This window comes from Nicotiana tomentosiformis, chromosome 1 (genome assembly GCF_000390325.3).
Source record: "Nicotiana tomentosiformis chromosome 1, ASM39032v3, whole genome shotgun sequence".
NCBI lineage: Eukaryota > Viridiplantae > Streptophyta > Magnoliopsida > Solanales > Solanaceae > Nicotiana > Nicotiana tomentosiformis.
Window position 1 is genome coordinate 1,806,793 of NC_090812.1, and position 16,865 is coordinate 1,823,657.

Sequence of the window (16,865 nt, forward strand, 5' to 3'; positions counted from 1 at the left end):
GTTATGGAATTGGATAGAAATTATATATTTGAGTTCTTGAGATTATGGGTAGCGTTTTCATCCGAAAATTTTCGGAATCCGGGCACGTGGGCTCGGGGTGAATTTTAAAAATTTTATCATTTTGGATAGAGTAATTTACTTAATAGATGAATTTCGAATTATTGAACATGTATTAATTATTTTATATAACTTTTGGATAGTTTCGAATTTTTTGGTACCGAATTGAGGTTTTTACGCGATATTTTAACCGGAAAGCGGACTTTGAGACAAGGTAAGTCTCTTGTCTAATCTTGTGAGGGAAAAATTACCTCATAGGTGATTAAATTAATAATTGTTGCTAATTGTGGGGGCTACGAACGCACGAGATGAAGAGAGTACGTGCGTAACTACTATCTATGCTAAAGCTCGGGTAGTTTAGGACTCAAATCATGAATTACTTGTGTAAATTATATTCTTTATTTAATTAAAATTATTTGATATATATATATTGTGAATTGTTAGGGAAAAATATTAAAAGATGAAAATTTCATATGCTTAATTTTATGTTTAAATTATAAATTGTTAAAATAAATTGTTCATCCTTTCGAATTGGTCTTATAATAAATATACTCTCCTTCCGGAGGTACATTCGAAAATGTCCTCCTTTCTTGTGGAGCGGACCGAACGCCTCGGCAGGATAGATGCATCTATGGATCGCGCGGCACGTCCCTCGGCAGTATACACGACACTCTGGAACGGGTCGTATGACCTCAGTAGAAATCGTGCCTAATAATTATTATTATTATTATACGATACCTTGGCATTTCAATTGCTGTTTGTGAATTTAATTAACAGATTGGAAATTATTGCATTTGAAGGAATTTAATTATTTCTGCTGGTTAAATAAAAATTATTGTTAACTCTGTGAATCATGTTGATTTTGATATTCTAGTTTTATTTTAATTATTATTATTGACCCATAGTGAGTGTCAAAGTCGGCCATCTCGTCTCTACCTCTTCGGGATTAGGCTTGATACTTACTGGGTACACGTTGTTTACGTACTCATGCTACAGTTGCTGCACTTTTTGTGCAGGACCTGAGACAGGTGCTATCATTGGATCTATCGGCGCGCACCCGCATTATCCGGAGGCTTAGTGGTGAGCTGCTTTCTGAGCCGTTCTGCAGCAACTAGTGCCTCTTCCTGAATTTTTATTCTGTCTATTTCATTCCAGACAATATTTATAATTTTTGTATAATCTACTAGATGCTCATACACTCGTGGCACCAAGTCTTGCAACACACACTAGTAAAATATTTTGATTTAATTATTTTTCTTGGTTATTTTAATTTACCGGATCTTTTCATATTGTTTTAATTCTTGCAAGTAAGAAGGGTTTAAATTACTAGTTGTCTTGCCTGGCTGTAGTGTTGGGTGCCATCACAACCTATAGATGAAATTGGATTGTGACAACATGGTATCAGAGCACTAGGTTCACGTAGGTCTTACAAGTTATGAGCAGACCTAATAGAGTCTTGCGGATCGGTACAGAGACGTCTGTACTTATCTTCGATAGGCTATAGGGTGTTAGGAAACTACCTTTCTTCATATTCCATCGTGCAATTGATGTAGTACTAAATATCTTTCTCTTATTCTCTCAGAGATAGTGAGAACGCGCTCCAATGGGATTCCAAACCAGGGAAGAGCTACTCCCCCAGTTGCTAGAGGCATAGGCAGAGGCCGAGGGAGGGCTCCAGCTCGTGGTAGGGGGCGAGGACGTCACAGGACTATTCCAGTTATGCCGCCAGTGGGTCCAACAGAGAATCCCATTATTGAGGAATAGGGTGAGGTGCCTATGACAGAGCCAGCTCCGATAGATTTCACATCTGCCCCAGGATTTCAGGATGTCATGGGTCGTATGTTGCGGTTCATGGATACTATGACTCATGCCGGTTTATTTCCGGCAGACCCAGCCACATCTCAAGCGGGCGGGGGAGCACAGACCCCTATCGCACAGGCTCATGGGCAGGCGGCTACTGTATATTAGACCCAGGGTGCACTACCCGTGGGTGGAGCCCAGCCAGTGGCAACAGCTACACCTGAGCCCAGGCCAGCTGCAGCCGCTGATCCGCAGAAACTATTGGACATATGGACTAGGCTACATCCTCATATCTTTAGGGGTGAGCGATATGAGGATCCCCAGGACTTCCTTGATCGGTACAAGGATAGACTGTACAACAGGAGGATATTGGAGTCTCATGGGATTGACTTTGCTACTTTTCAGCTAGAGGGCAGAGCCCGTAGATGGTGGAAGTTTTATCTTCTTGGTAGACCAGCAGATTCTCCTCCCATGACTTGGGACAGGTTCACCTGTATCTTCCTGGACAAGTATATTCCACCCTCTCAGAGGGAAGAGTTGTGATTTTAGTTTTAGTAGCTCCAGCAGGGTCAGCTGTCAGTGACCGATTATGAGACGATGTTCTCTGAGTTATCTTGCCATGCACTTATGATTCTCCCTACTGAGATGGAGAGAGTGCGGAGGTTTGTTACGGGTTTACATACTGGCATTCAGGCCATTATGGCTCGAGAGGTTGAGATGGGTACTTCTTATGAGCTAGTCGTGGAGATAGCCCGGAGGATTGAGGGTGTGCGTCAGCGGAGCCGAGATCAGGTTATGAAAGATAAGCGGTTTAGATATTTTGAAGAGTTTATAGGTGCTCTGTCTGGGGGTAGAGATCAGTTCGCGAGAGGGCAGTCCAGCAGGCCCCCATATCTAGCACCACCGCCTCCTCGTGGTGCTCCAGTGAGACCTTATTTCAGTGCTATACCAGAGAGTTCTTATCGCCCACCAGCTATTTAGGGTCCTTCCAGTGGGTATTCAGGTCACCAGGGCCAGATTCTTAGTCAGCAGCCCATTGTACCTAAGAGTTGTTACGAGTGTGGGGATCCCAGTCACTTACAGAGATTCTGCCCCAAACTTTGGGGTAGACCAGTGTAGCAGGGTCAGCAGCCTATGATTACCGCACCAGTTACTCTACCAGTCGCCCGACCACCAAGAGGTGGAGGATAGGTGGGTAGAGGTCATCCTAGAGGTGGAGGTCAGGTAGACGGAGGCCAGCCAGTTGGCGCTCCAGCTCGGTTTTATGCTTTTCCGGCCAGACCAGATACAGAGGCCTCAGATGCCGTGATTACAGGTATTATTTCTGTTTGCGTCAAAGATGCCTCCGTATTATAGTTGGTCTGTCTGGGGGTAGAGGTCAGTTCGCGAGAGGGCAGTCCAGCAGGCCCCCATATCCAGCACCACCGCCTCCTCGTGGTGCTCCAGTGCGACCTTATTTCAGTGCTATACCAGAGAGTTCCTATCGCCCACCAGCTATTCAGGGTCCTTCCAGTGGGTATTCAGGTCACCAGGGCCAGATTCTTAGTCAGCAGCCCATTGTACCTAAGAGTTGTTATGAGTGTGGGGATCCCAGTCACTTACAGAAATTCTGCACCAAACTTTGAGGTAGACCAGTGTAGCAGGGTTAGCAGCCTATGATTAACGCACCAGTTACTCCACCAGTCGCCCGACCACCAAGAGGTGGAGGACAGGTGGGTAGAGGTCGTCCTAGAGGTAGAGGTCAGGTAGGCGGAGGCCAGCCAGTTGGCGCTCCAGCTCGGTTTTATGCTTTTCCGGCCAGACCAGATACAGAGGCCTCAGATGCCGTGATTACAGGTATTATTTCTGTTTGCGTCAAAGATGCCTCCGTATTATTTGATCCAGGATCTACATATTCCTATGTGTCATCTCTATTTGCTCAATTTCTGGGTGTTTCTCGTGAGTCCTTGAGTACTCATGTTTATGTGTCCACTCTTGTAGACGATTCTGTTATTGTGAATTGGATCTACCGGTCATGTATTATTACATTCTGTGGTTATGAAACTAGAGTAGATCTCATATTGCTTGAGATGACCGATTTTAAAATTATCCCGGGCATGGACTGGTTATCTCCATATCATGCCATTCTAGATTGCCATGCCAAGACTGTTATCTTGGCTATTCCAGAATTTCCTAAGTTGGAGTGGAAGGGTTCGTCTGTTAGTGCATCTACTCAGGTTATTTCTTTTATGAAGGCTCAACACATGGTTGAGAAGGGTTGTTTAGCTTATCTAACCTATGTTCGGGATACTACTGCAGAGACTCCGACTATTGATTCAGTGCTTGTAGTTCAGGAGTTCTCCGATGTATTTCCTTCAGATTTCCCACGCATGCCACTTGATCGTGATATTGATTTGGCTCCAGATTCCCATCCTATATCTATCCCACCGTATCGCATGGCTCCGAAAGAATTGAAAGAACAACTTGAGGAGTTACTAGCCAAAAGGTTTGTCAGACCGAGTGTATCGCCTTAAGGTGCACCGGTGTTATTTATGAATAAGAAGGATGGAACGATGCGAATGTGTATTGATTATCGTCAATTGAACAAAGTCACTATTAAGAACAAGTACCTGTTGCCGCGTATTGATGATCTATTTGACCAATTGCAGGGTGCTAGGGTGTTCTCTAAGATCGACTTGAGGTCGGGGTACCATCAGTTGAATTCGGGATTCGGATGTTCCGAAGACTGCTTTCCAGTCTATATATGGTCATTATGAGTTTCTGATAATGTCCTTCGGTTTAACCAACACCCCGGCAACGTTTATGGATTTGATGAACAGGGTATTCATGCTATATATTGATTCGTTTGTCATTGTCTTCATTGATGATATTTTGATTTACTCGTGCAATAAGGAGGAGCACGAGAAGTATATAAGAGTGGTGCTTTAGATGTTGCGGGAACAAAAGCTATATGCTAAGTTCTCTAAATGTGAGTTTTGGCTAGAGTCTGTAGCATTTTTGGGGCATATTGTATCAGGCGAGGGCATTAAAGTTGATCCCAAAAAGATTGAAGCAGTTCAAAATTGGTATCGTCCCACTTCAGCGACTGAGATCAGGAGTTTCTTAGGTTTAGCAAGTTATTATCGTCGGTTCGTGGAAGGTTTTTCATCTATTTCAGCATATTTGACCAAATTAACCCAGAAGGGTGCTCCATTCCGATGATCCGATGATTGTGAGGTGAGCTTTCAGAAGCTCAAGACAGCATTGGCGCACCAGTGTTAGTGTTGCCTTCAAGTTCAGGGATGTATACAGTGTATTGTGACGCTTCACGCATTGGCTTGGGTTGTGTATTGATGCAGGAAGGGCGAGTTATTACATATGCTTCACGTCAGCTGAAGCCCCACGAGAAGAATTATCCGGTATATGATTTGGAGTTAGCTGCGATTGTTCACGCTCTTAAGATTTGGAGGCATTATCTTTATAGGGTGTCTTATGAAGTTTACACTGATCATCGCAGTTTGCAGCATTTGTTAAAGCAGAGGGACCTAAATTTGAGGCAGCGCAGATGGCTGGAGTTAATGAAAGATTATGATATTACTATCCTATATCATCCGGGCAAAGCAAATGTGGTTGCAGACGCCTTGAGTAGAAAGGCGGAGAGTATGGGTAGTTTGGCTTTCATTTCAGCAGAGGAGAGGCCATTAGCTTTGGATATTCAGTCCTTGGCCAATAGACTTGTGCGGCTGGATATTTCAGAGCCCAGACGAGTTCTTGTATGTGTTGTAGCTCAGTCTTCACTATTTGAACAGATCAAGGCTCGCCAGTATGATGATCCACACTTAATGATTCTTCGAGAAATGGTACTACGGGGTGGTGCCAAGGAAGTTACTATTGGAGCATATGGTGTTCCGTGACTCCAGGATCGTATATGTGTTCCTAATGTGGATGGACTGAGGAAAAAGATCCTAGAGGAGGCACACAGTTCTCGGTATTCTATTCATTCAGGTGCTACGAAGATGTATCGTGACCTGAGGCATTATTATTGATGGCGATGAATGAAAAAGGACATACTTGAGTATGCAACTAGGTGTCTAAATTGTCAGCAAGTTAAATATGAGCACCATAGGCCAGGTGGCCTAATTCAGCAGATGACTATACCAGAGTGGAAATGGGAACGCATCACTATGGACTTTGTAGTTGGGTTGCCGCAGACCTTGCGGAAGTTTGATGCAGTTTGGGTCATTGTTGACAGGTTGACCAAGTCGGCATATTTTATTCCGGTTGTGACTACGTATACTTCAGAGAGGTTGGCCCACATTTATATTCAGGAGATAGTTCGGTTGCACGGTGTGCCAATTTTTATCATATCAGATAGAGGCCCTTAGTTTACTTCACATTTCTGGAGAGCAGTACAGAGTGAACTGGGGACCCGCGTAGAGCTTAACACAGCCTTTCATCCGCAGACCGACGGGCAGCCAGAGCGGACAATTCAGATTTTGGAGGATATGCTCAAGGCATGTGTGATTGACTTTGGAGGTCACTGGGATCGTTTCTTGCCTTTGGCCAAGTTTGCTTATAATAACAGTTACCAATCCAGCATCGAGATGGCTCCATTTGAGGCTTTATATGGTCAGCGATATCGTTCGCCCATCGGATGGTTTGAGCCCAGTGAGTCTAAGTTATATGGTACTGACTTGGTGAAGGATGCCTTGGAAAAGGTAAAGTTGATTCAGGAACGACTTCGTACAGCACAGTCCATACAGAAGAGTTACGCAGATCAGAAAGCGCGTGATTTATCATTTATGATAGGTGAAAAAGTTCTCTTGAAGGTTTCACCGATGAAGGGAATCATGAGATTCGGGAATAAGGGCAAGTTGAGCCCAAGGTTTATAGGCCCATTTAAGGTGTTGAGGAGAGTTGGGGAGGTTGCTTATGAGCTTGCATTGCCTCCCAGTCTATCGGGAGTTCATCCGATTTTTCATGTATCTATGCTCCGGAAGTATCATGCCTACCTATCACATGTGTTAGACTTCAACACCGTTCAACTAGATAATAGTTTGGGCTATAAAGAAGAACCAGTTGCCATTATTGATAAACAGGTTCACCAGTTGAGGTCCAAGAGGATTTCTGGAGTAAAAGTCCAGTGGAGGGGCCAACCGGTCGAGGAAGCGACTTGGGAGGCCGAGAAAAATATGCGGAGCGGATATCCATACTTATTCAGCACTCCAGGTACAATTCTAAACCCGTTCGAGGACGAACGTTTGTTTAAGAGGTGGAGAATGTAATGATCCAATCGGTCATTTTGACTTTTAGAACCCCGTTCCCCTAAATAAAACTTTCCGAATGTGTTTTTAATAATTTATGACTTGCGGGGATGGTTGGTTCAGAATTTGGAAGTGATCGGGTTGAAATCGGAACAATTGGTTCCTTAGTTTGGCTTTAAAAGGCCAAGTTTGACTTGGGTCAACATTTTGAGAAAATGACCCCGGAATCAGGATTTGACGGTTCCAATAGGTTCGTATGATAATTTCGGATTTAGGCGTATGTTCAAATCGAGTTTTGGATAACCCGGGAGCATTTTAGCGCTTAATAGTGAAAATCAACTATTTGAAGGTTTAAATTTGGTTTGGAATAGGTTTTTGAGTAATCGAGTTCCGTTTGAAATTTCGAGTCTAGGAATAGCTCTCTATAGTGATTTAAGACTTGCACGCAAAATTTGGTGTCATTCCGAGTAGTATAAATATATTTCGGCGCGTTCGGAGTAAGTTTGAAGTATTTGAAATTTCTAAGTTGAATCAATTTGGTTTGGAGTATGATTCTTAGATTTAATGTTGTTTTACACGTTTCGAAAGTTCGAGCAACTCCGTTTTATGATTTCAAACCTGTTGATATGTTCAGGCGAGGCCCCGGAACCCCCGAGTATTAACCGGATGAGGCTCAGATCAATTTTGAAAATTTGAAGAAGAGCTGAAGCCTTCTGCTTCTGGTACGTTCGCACATGCGCTTGGACAGCCGCAAGTGCGATTCTCGCAGATGCGAGGTTTATGCGCAGAAGCGGAAAAGGGAAGCGGAGGCCATTGCCGCAAATGCGGAATTTTGGCAGTGTGCGCAGATGCGAGCTTGGCCAAGGCTAGTGAGACTCGCACCTGCGAGGAGCTTCCGCAGGTGCGATAAATCCCTTTAGCAGGTGTGAAAAACCTGCTCGAACAGAACCTTAAAACGGACGAACTCAATCCATTTTTTTGTCCGTTTTTCTTTCATGTTTGGGCATTTTAGAGCTTTTTGAGAGGGTATTTCAACTAATAACTTGGAGGTAAGTTAATTCTATACCCCTTGAGTTAAATACATAGATTATAGGTAGATTATAACCGGTAAATCTTAGAAATCAAAGGTTTAGATGAAAAACCTAGACTTTTATAAAAATGAGATTTTTACCACGAGAATGGTTATGGAATTGGATAGAAATTATATATTTGAGTTCTTGAGATTATGGGTAACGTTTTCATCTAAAAAATTTCAGAATCCGAGCACGTGGGCCTGGGATAAATTTTAGGATTTTTACCATTTTGGATAGGGTAATTTATTTAATAGATGAATTTCGAATTATTGAACATGTATTAATTATTTTATATAACTTTTGGATAGTTTCGAATTTTTTGGCACCGAATTAAGGTTTTTACGCGATATTTTAACCGAAAAGCGGACTTTGAGACAAGGTAAGTCTCTTGTCTAATCTTGTGAGGGAAAACTTACCTCATAGGTGATTAAATTAATAATTATTGCTAATTGTGGAGGCTACGTACGCACGAGGTGACGAGAGTCCGTGTATAGCTATTATCTATGCTAAAGTCCGGGTAGTTTAGGACTCAAATCATGAATTACTTGTGTAAATTGTATTCTTTGTTTAATTAAAATTATTTGATTATATATATATATATTGTGATTTGTTAGAGAAAAATATTAAAATATGAAAATCTCATATGCTTAATTTTCTATTTAAATTATAAATTGTTAAAAGAAATTGTTCATCCTTTCGAATTGATCTTATAATAAATATACTCTCCTTCTGGATGTACATAAGAAAATGTCCTCTTTTCTTGTGGAGCGGGCCGAACACCTCGGCAGGATAGATCCATATATGGATCGCACCGCACGTCCCTCGGCAGTGTACACGACACTCTGAAACGGGCCGTACGACCTCGGCATAAATCGTGCCTAATAATAATAATACGATACCTTGGCATTTCAATTGCAGTTTGTTAATTTAATTAACAGATTGGAAATTGTTGCATTTGAAGGAATTTAATTATTTCTGTTGGTTAAATAAAAATTATTGTTAACTCTGTGAATCATGTTGATTTAGATATTTTAGTTTTATTTCAATTATTATTGACCCATAGTGAGTGTCAAAGTCGGTCATCTCGTTTCTACCTCGAGATTAGGCTTGATACTTACTGGGTACACGTTGTTTACGTATTCATGCTACACTTGCTGCACTTTTTGTGCAGGACCTGAGACAAGTGCTATCGTTGGACCTATCAGCGCGCACCCACGTTATCTGGAGGCTTAGTGGCGAGCTGCTTTCGGAGCCGTTCTGCAGCAACTAATGCCTCTTCCTGAATTTTTATTCTGTCTATTTCATTCCAGACAGTATTTATAATTTTTGTATAATCTACTTGATGCTCATACACTTGTGGCACCAGGTCTTGGCACACACACTAGTAGAATATTTTGATTTAATTATTTTTCTTGGTTATTTTAATTTACCGGATCTTTTCATATATGTTTTAATTCTTGCAAGTAAGAAGGGTTTAAATTACTAGCTGGCTTGCCTGGCTGTAGTGTTGGACGCCATCACGAGTGATAAGTGAAATTGGGTCGTGACAATATGCATCTCCTTGATGTATTTGATGATCAAGAAGCATGTAGCAGCACTCTATTTGGATCTTGAATGTTGCTAGAACATTGAGCAAGACATATTTGACATGTCTTTGATCTCTTAATGAATATTTCAAGAGTTTTATGGAATTTCAAAAATCGTATATTTGATCTCTTTGTGCATATTTCGAGAGTTTATGGAATTGCTTAGATCCTCTTTGAAGGACATATGTAGCATTATATATAGGCATGAATTAGGGTTTGCGTGGAGTAATCACCAAGTAACCCTAATAGACTCCTAATATTTAAAGAGTCGTCTTGAATTTAGGATTTATCTTGATTTGTTAAAATTTTTGTGTCTACAGTGTCTATCTAAAACTGTAATAATATACATGCGCTAAAATACTTTCAGGTGCTTTTACATATATAGTTTACCTATGAGTTTTTTTCAACTTAACCATGAGTAGGGGTGTTCATAAAAATCTGAAAAACCGAACCAAATCGAAAACAGAACCAAACCGACCAAAAAAATCGATACTTTTTAGGTTTGGTTTGATTTTAGTTTTGAAATTTAAAAACTGATCAAATTTGGTTTGGTTTTCGTTTTAATCAAAAAATAACTGAAAAAACTGAACCAAAACGACAATAGAAGTAGCTATTGAAATTTATTATTACACACACACACACACACACATACACACACACACATATATATATGTATATTTTTATATAAAGTTTCTAAAATGTTATGGTACATAATTGTAGTTTGTATTTTAAGTCTAGTTCTTTGTTATTATAATAATCTAATTCTTTACCTTTACATTCTAGTTTGATTGGTAGTTTGCTTTTGCTAAGTACAAGAAATATTTCGTGTTAAAAATAATCAATTTTTAATTGAGTACTTAAATTATTCATCACTATTTGATTCAATTATCATCAATATATCATGGTAAATAATAAATTTCTCAAAGAACAATTGGTTTGATAGTGTTACGTTGAAAATGTAGTCGTCCGAATATGTGTTTGGTAGTGTATGTCTCATATTTAAGAAAAAATCCGATTAATAACCGAAAAATTGACAAAAAATCGAATCGCTAAAAACCGACTTAATTGATTTGGTTTGGTTCCAACATTTTAAGAACCGACTTACTTGATTTGATTTCTTTTTAGGAAAAAAAATCAACATATGAACACCCCTAGTGCCATGAGTTCATAAGGTCGTTCATTTGTTAGTGGGGATAGTCTTTCACATGCCATTTATGAACATTTCACAATGTATACTACAATTAAGTTACATTTCGTTTTAATTTTGTTGTTTATTGTGGTGGTTTAATCATAAAGGAAATGTAACTTTTTCTAGCCTAAAGAAGGGAAGTAATTTTTAAAGTGATTAAGAAAAGAATAAAGCATTAAAAGGCATCTTTGGGTAGTGTTTATACATAAAATTCAGTGTCTGCTTTATCCTCTTTGGATCCTCACATGCTTCTTTTCTCCTCATATTTTTGCTCTGCTTTACTAAGAAGAATGGAATGCCTTAAAAGATCACAAGATCCAAGTAAGGCATTTTTTATTTTACCTCTACATTCTCTTTCAAACTTAAAAGAGGTCTCCCTCTCTTTTTCCTTTTCAAATTCTCTCCTCTTTTCTATTTTTCAAATTTTTCCCCTACGTTCTGCCAACTATCCGCTAAAATATTTATAGTATTAATGTATTTATATAAGCTGTACCAACATTACAAACCTTATTTTTCAAGTTACTAATTTTTCTTGTTATGCACAGTTATCTGTAATTATTTTTTGATATGATAGTATAAAAATTCTTTTACATTATCGGTTTATAGAAGTTAAAATCGTTGTTGCAAGGGTTAGAATTAGATTGACACTTGTGAAAGTTGAACTCTTGCCTATAGGCTTGAGCTTAAAAGCAGTACGAGGCTACCCCAGTTAGGGTTGTGCATGGATCGGATCAGATTTAGCACATTTCGAATTCGGATTCTATAAAATACAATCCGAATCCGATCCGAATTATTATCGGATTGGATCGGATTTTAAAGTTTGGATCGGATCGGATCGGATTATTATGCCTCAAAGTTGTAAACTCATATGTATATTTTCTCTGTAAAAGAGGCAATACATTATAAAAAATTCATGTTTATGCAATTATGAGAGTACTATGATGTCAATATAGCTAAATCCAGCAATTGTAAAGGTAATAACTTGGAGGAATATGTAAAGGAAATATTGATTATCTGAAATTAAACTTTAATATTTATAAATGTCCTAATAATTTCGGATTTCGGATCAGATCGGATTACAATTATACCAATCCGAATCCGATCCGAAATCCGATCCAAATATCCGAAATCCGAAATTGAGCGGATCGGTTCGAATTTCGGATATTCGATACAAATAAATAGCCCTAAATCCAGTTGGGGTAATCATAGTTGTAGGCTTTTTTTTCGTTAAATACTTTCTTACTGCTCATATTCTTTTTAAATTTAAAAGAAAACATATAATAGAAGAATGGAATAAACATCGGATCTACATCTAGATTGTTCTTAGTTTCTAGCTTAAAGTAGTAAATAAAAGCTAAAAGAGAAAAAGAGTATGGAACAAATTAACCAGCATAGTATTATCTTAATCCAAAAGTGTATGTTTGACACGAGTCTCAACAGTCACTTCTAGCCAAGTTTCATATATTGGTTTGAAGTTTGAACAATATGACAGAAAAGTTAGAATGTTATTACAAAATATTTGAAGGACTTAACATAAATATATTATCAGTATAAATAATTTATCAGTGTATTATATTAGGACAACTTTATCTATTGTTTCTTAGAATTTTGATTTTTTTTTTTTCTAATGGTTGTTGTTATTGCTTTCTTTCCACAGCTTCTCCACTACCGTATTTCTTTGTCATAACTGATGTGATTATGCTTTCATTGAGCCAAGGATTCATCGGAAACAACACATTTACCTCCACAAGGTAGGGATAAGGTTCTACCCTCCCCAAACTCCACTTGTGGGATTACACGTGTATGTTGTTATTGTTGTTATAGACTTTAATAGCCTCTTTGGCCAAGTTGTAAATATCAGCTTATTTTAAAAAGTATTATTTCTCAAAAGTATTTTTTTCAAAAGTACTTTTGGTGAGAAGCAGTTTGTGTTTGGCTAATTGATTTGAAAAGCATTTCTGAGCTGCAATTGGTGTTTGACCAAACTTTTAAAAACTGCTTCTAAGTGTATTTTTCTCAAAAGTGCTTTTCAAAAAAGTATTTTCGGAGAGAATCTATTTTTTTCTGCTTCTCCAAAACTGCTTTTGCTTCTTCTCAAAAGCACATTTTTTCTTCTAAAAGCTTGGCCAAACACTTCAAAGTTGAAGAAAAAAAAGTTCTAGTATTGGCAAGCTTGACCAAATAGGCTATAATATATGGTCTACAAATGTTCTATAACATACGAGTTAAACTCATAGTTGAACCTAAATTTACATGGATCCATTTCTGTTTCATAGAATCTTTCCTCTAGAAACTATTCAACAGCTTCTTCATCAAATCATTCTTTTCTTGTACAATGCACTTTGATACTACACACTAAAAAAACACAAAGTTGTTTACTTCCTTCCTTTAACTTACTACTATCTTTGGTAAATATTAGAATCTGGTTACTTGAGAATTGAGTTTGAGATATCTTGAAAGGAGTTATTTCCTGGTAGGCAAAAAAACAAGAACAAAAAGGGAAGAATGAAGCTCATAGTAGAAGTAATAGATGCTCATGATCTTATGCCCAAAGATGGTGAAGGATCAGTCAGTCCATTTGTAGAAGTTGATTTTGAAAATCAACTTAGCAAAACTAGAACAGTCCCAAAGAATCTCAACCCCACTTGGAACCATAAACTCCTCTTTAATCTTGATGATATAAGAAATTACCAATACAAATACATTGAAGTTTCAGTGTATCATGAGAGAAGGCCTATACCAGGGAGAAACTTTCTTGGAAGGGTGAGAATTCCTTGCTCAAATATAGTCAAGAAAGGAGAAGAAGTTTATCAAAGATTCCAACTTGAAAAGAAATGGTTTTCCTCATTTGTTAAAGGAGAAGTTGGCCTCAAAATATATACTTCATCAGAATCTGATCCAAATTCACATCCTCAAAAATCTTCTAGTCCTTCAAATATTCCTTCCACAGAAAATCCAGAATATTTAGATAATCCACCAGCTTCTCTTCTTGTCTCTGAAGTTGCTAGTCTTGATACTGCTAAAGCTAGTAGTAGTCCAAAACTAGAAAATGGAAACACTGCGATTTCTTCTAGCTTTACTGCAGTAGAAAAACCTGCTCATCTTACTCAAAGTGAGCAGGGAAAGGAATCCTTTAAGCATATTGAGGAAAGATCTCAGTTTATTTTCAAGCATCAAGCTATGCAGCAGCCAGTCATACAAATAAGGAAGAGACCAGGTGTCCAACCGGCAACGCAGCATCAAGTAGACCATCACCCCCGAGCTATTCATAACCACCCAAGTGTCCAACCGACAATGCAGCGTCAAGTAGACCACCCTCCAGCTGTTCATAGCCACCCAAGTGTCCAACCGACAATGCAGCATCAAGTAGATCACCCTGAGGATGAGTATGAGCTGAAGGACACAAATCCTCAGCTCGGTGAGCAGTGGCCACGTGGCGGAGGATATGGAGGAGGAAGAGGATGGATGAATAATGATAGATATGCAAGCACATATGACCTTGTGGAGCAGATGTTTTATCTATATGTTCGAGTTGTTAAGTCGAAAGATCTTCAACAAAGTGTCCTCACTGGTAGTTGTGATCCATATGTGGAAGTGAAGCTGGGGAATTACAAAGGAAGGACAAAGCATTTTGAGAAGAAAATGAATCCTGAGTGGAACCAGGTATTTGCTTTCTCTAAAGATCGAATTCAGTCTTCAGTTGTTGAAGTATATGTGAAGGATAAAGATATGATGGGAAGAGATGATTATCTTGGAAGGGTGGTTTTTGACTTGAATGAGGTCCCAACAAGAGTTCCTCCTGATAGTCCCCTGGCTCCTCAATGGTACAGACTGGAGGATCGCCGAGGAGAAGGGAAAGTAAGAGGGGAGATCATGCTTGCTATTTGGATGGGAACACAAGCAGATGAAGCATTTTCAGATGCCTGGCATGCAGATGCTGCCTTTGTTCATGGAGAGGGGGTTATGAGCGTAAGGTCTAAAGTTTATGTCTCTCCAAAACTTTGGTACCTGAGAGTAAATGTTATTGAAGCTCAGGACATCATCCCGAATGACCAGAGCCGCCTCCCTGAAGTTTTTGTGAAAGCTCAGGTGGGAAATCAGGTTCTCAAGACCGATATATGCCCTGCTCGAACAGCAAATCCAATGTGGAATGAAGATTTGGTTTTTGTAGCCGCTGAGCCTTTTGAGGAGCATCTAGTCCTCAGCATTGAGGACCGTGTTCACCCTATGAAAGATGAGGTTCTTGGGAGGATAAGTTTCCCACTCAACACATTCGAGAAGAGGCTTGACCATCGGCCTGTCCATTCTCGCTGGTTCAACCTTGACAAGTTTGGTTTTGGTGCCTTGGAAGTTGACAGGAGGAAAGAACTCAAGTTTTCAAGCAGAGTTCACCTCAGAGTATGCCTTGAAGGTGGATATCATGTGCTGGATGAATCAACCATGTACATAAGCGATCAAAGGCCAACAGCACGACAGCTATGGAAGCCACCTGTGGGAGTACTGGAAATTGGAATATTAGGTGCAGAAGGGCTTCTTCCAATGAAGATGAAGGATGGCAGAGGAAGCACAGATGCCTATTGTGTGGCTAAATATGGTCAGAAATGGGTAAGGACGAGAACCATTCTTGACACTTTCAGCCCCAAATGGAATGAGCAATACACTTGGGAAGTTTATGATCCTTGCACAGTTATCACATTGGGAGTCTTTGATAACTGCCACTTGGGAGTTGAGAAGCCAGGAACTGGAGCAACACGAGACTCGCGAATTGGAAAGGTGCGTATAAGATTATCAACGTTGGAATCTCATCGAATATACACTCATTCGTATCCCCTTCTTGTTCTGCACCCATCAGGGGTTAAGAAAATGGGGGAACTCCAATTGGCAGTAAGATTCACAAGTCTCTCTTTAGCCAACATGATACATACTTATGGCCACCCTTTGCTTCCCAAAATGCATTACCTTCATCCTTTTACTGTCAACCAAGTAGATAACTTGAGATACCAAGCCATGAACATTGTTGCTATTAGGCTTGCTAGAGCTGAACCACCACTCAGGAAAGAAGTTGTAGAGTACATGTTAGATGTGGATTCTCACATGTGGAGTATGAGAAGAAGCAAGGCTAATTTCTTTAGGATCATGTCACTCCTTTCGGGCATAATCTCCATTAATCGATGGTTTGGTGATGTTTGTCACTGGAAAAATCCAGTCACCTCAGTCTTGGTTCACATCCTCTTCCTTATACTGATCTGGTATCCAGAGTTGATTCTTCCTACTCTGTTTCTCTACATGTTCCTCATTGGACTATGGAACTACCGTTTCCGGCCAAGGCACCCTCCTCACATGGACACTAAGCTTTCATGGGCAGAAACAGTGCACCCTGATGAGCTTGATGAAGAATTCGACACGTTTCCAACGTCTAGGCCCCCGGACATTGCTCGAATGAGGTATGATAGGCTGAGAAGTGTGGCCGGGAGGGTTCAGACCGTGGTCGGGGACATAGCAACACAAGGAGAGAGGCTGCAGGGGGTGCTAAGCTGGAGAGATCCAAGAGCAACCAGTTTGTTTATCATGTTCAGTCTTTTTGCAGCAGTTATGCTTTATGCGACTCCCTTTAGAGTGGTGACTTTAGTTGCTGGATTATATATGCTAAGGCATCCCAGGTTCAGAAGCAAGATGCCCTCTGTTCCCGGCAACTTCTACAAGAGATTACCAGCTAGAACAGATAGCATGCTATGAGCTCAAAGTTCCAGCTTTTCTTTTCTTTTCTTTTCTTTTTCCGGTCTGTATTCCAAATAATGATTTCATGTTTAATCTTTTTTATAACTTGCAGTCTTGTGAACTTTCAAGCAAATAGATGAATTTGTCCTAGATTTAGCTTTTGGTCGCTATAATTGGCGAGAAGGTACTATCTTGGATC

At 39.8% G+C, this 16,865-nt stretch overlaps 1 protein-coding gene across 1 annotated transcript; it reads left to right on the top strand.

Annotated features, from left to right (window-relative positions):
* Positions 1-13,332: 13,332 nt before the first annotated feature.
* On the top strand, positions 13,333-16,826 carry LOC104114611 (FT-interacting protein 1). The gene has a single exon (XM_009625094.4). The coding sequence runs from the start codon at positions 13,454-13,456 to the stop codon at positions 16,682-16,684; it is 3,231 nt and encodes a 1,076-aa protein (XP_009623389.1). The 5' UTR covers positions 13,333-13,453; the 3' UTR covers positions 16,685-16,826.
* The last annotated feature ends 39 nt before the right edge of the window (positions 16,827-16,865 follow it).

What these genes read in the sequence shown, in the direction of transcription:
- LOC104114611 (XM_009625094.4), top strand. Translation starts at nt 13,454, where the DNA reads ATGAAGCTCATAGTAGAAGTAATAGATGCTCATGATCTTATGCCCAAA.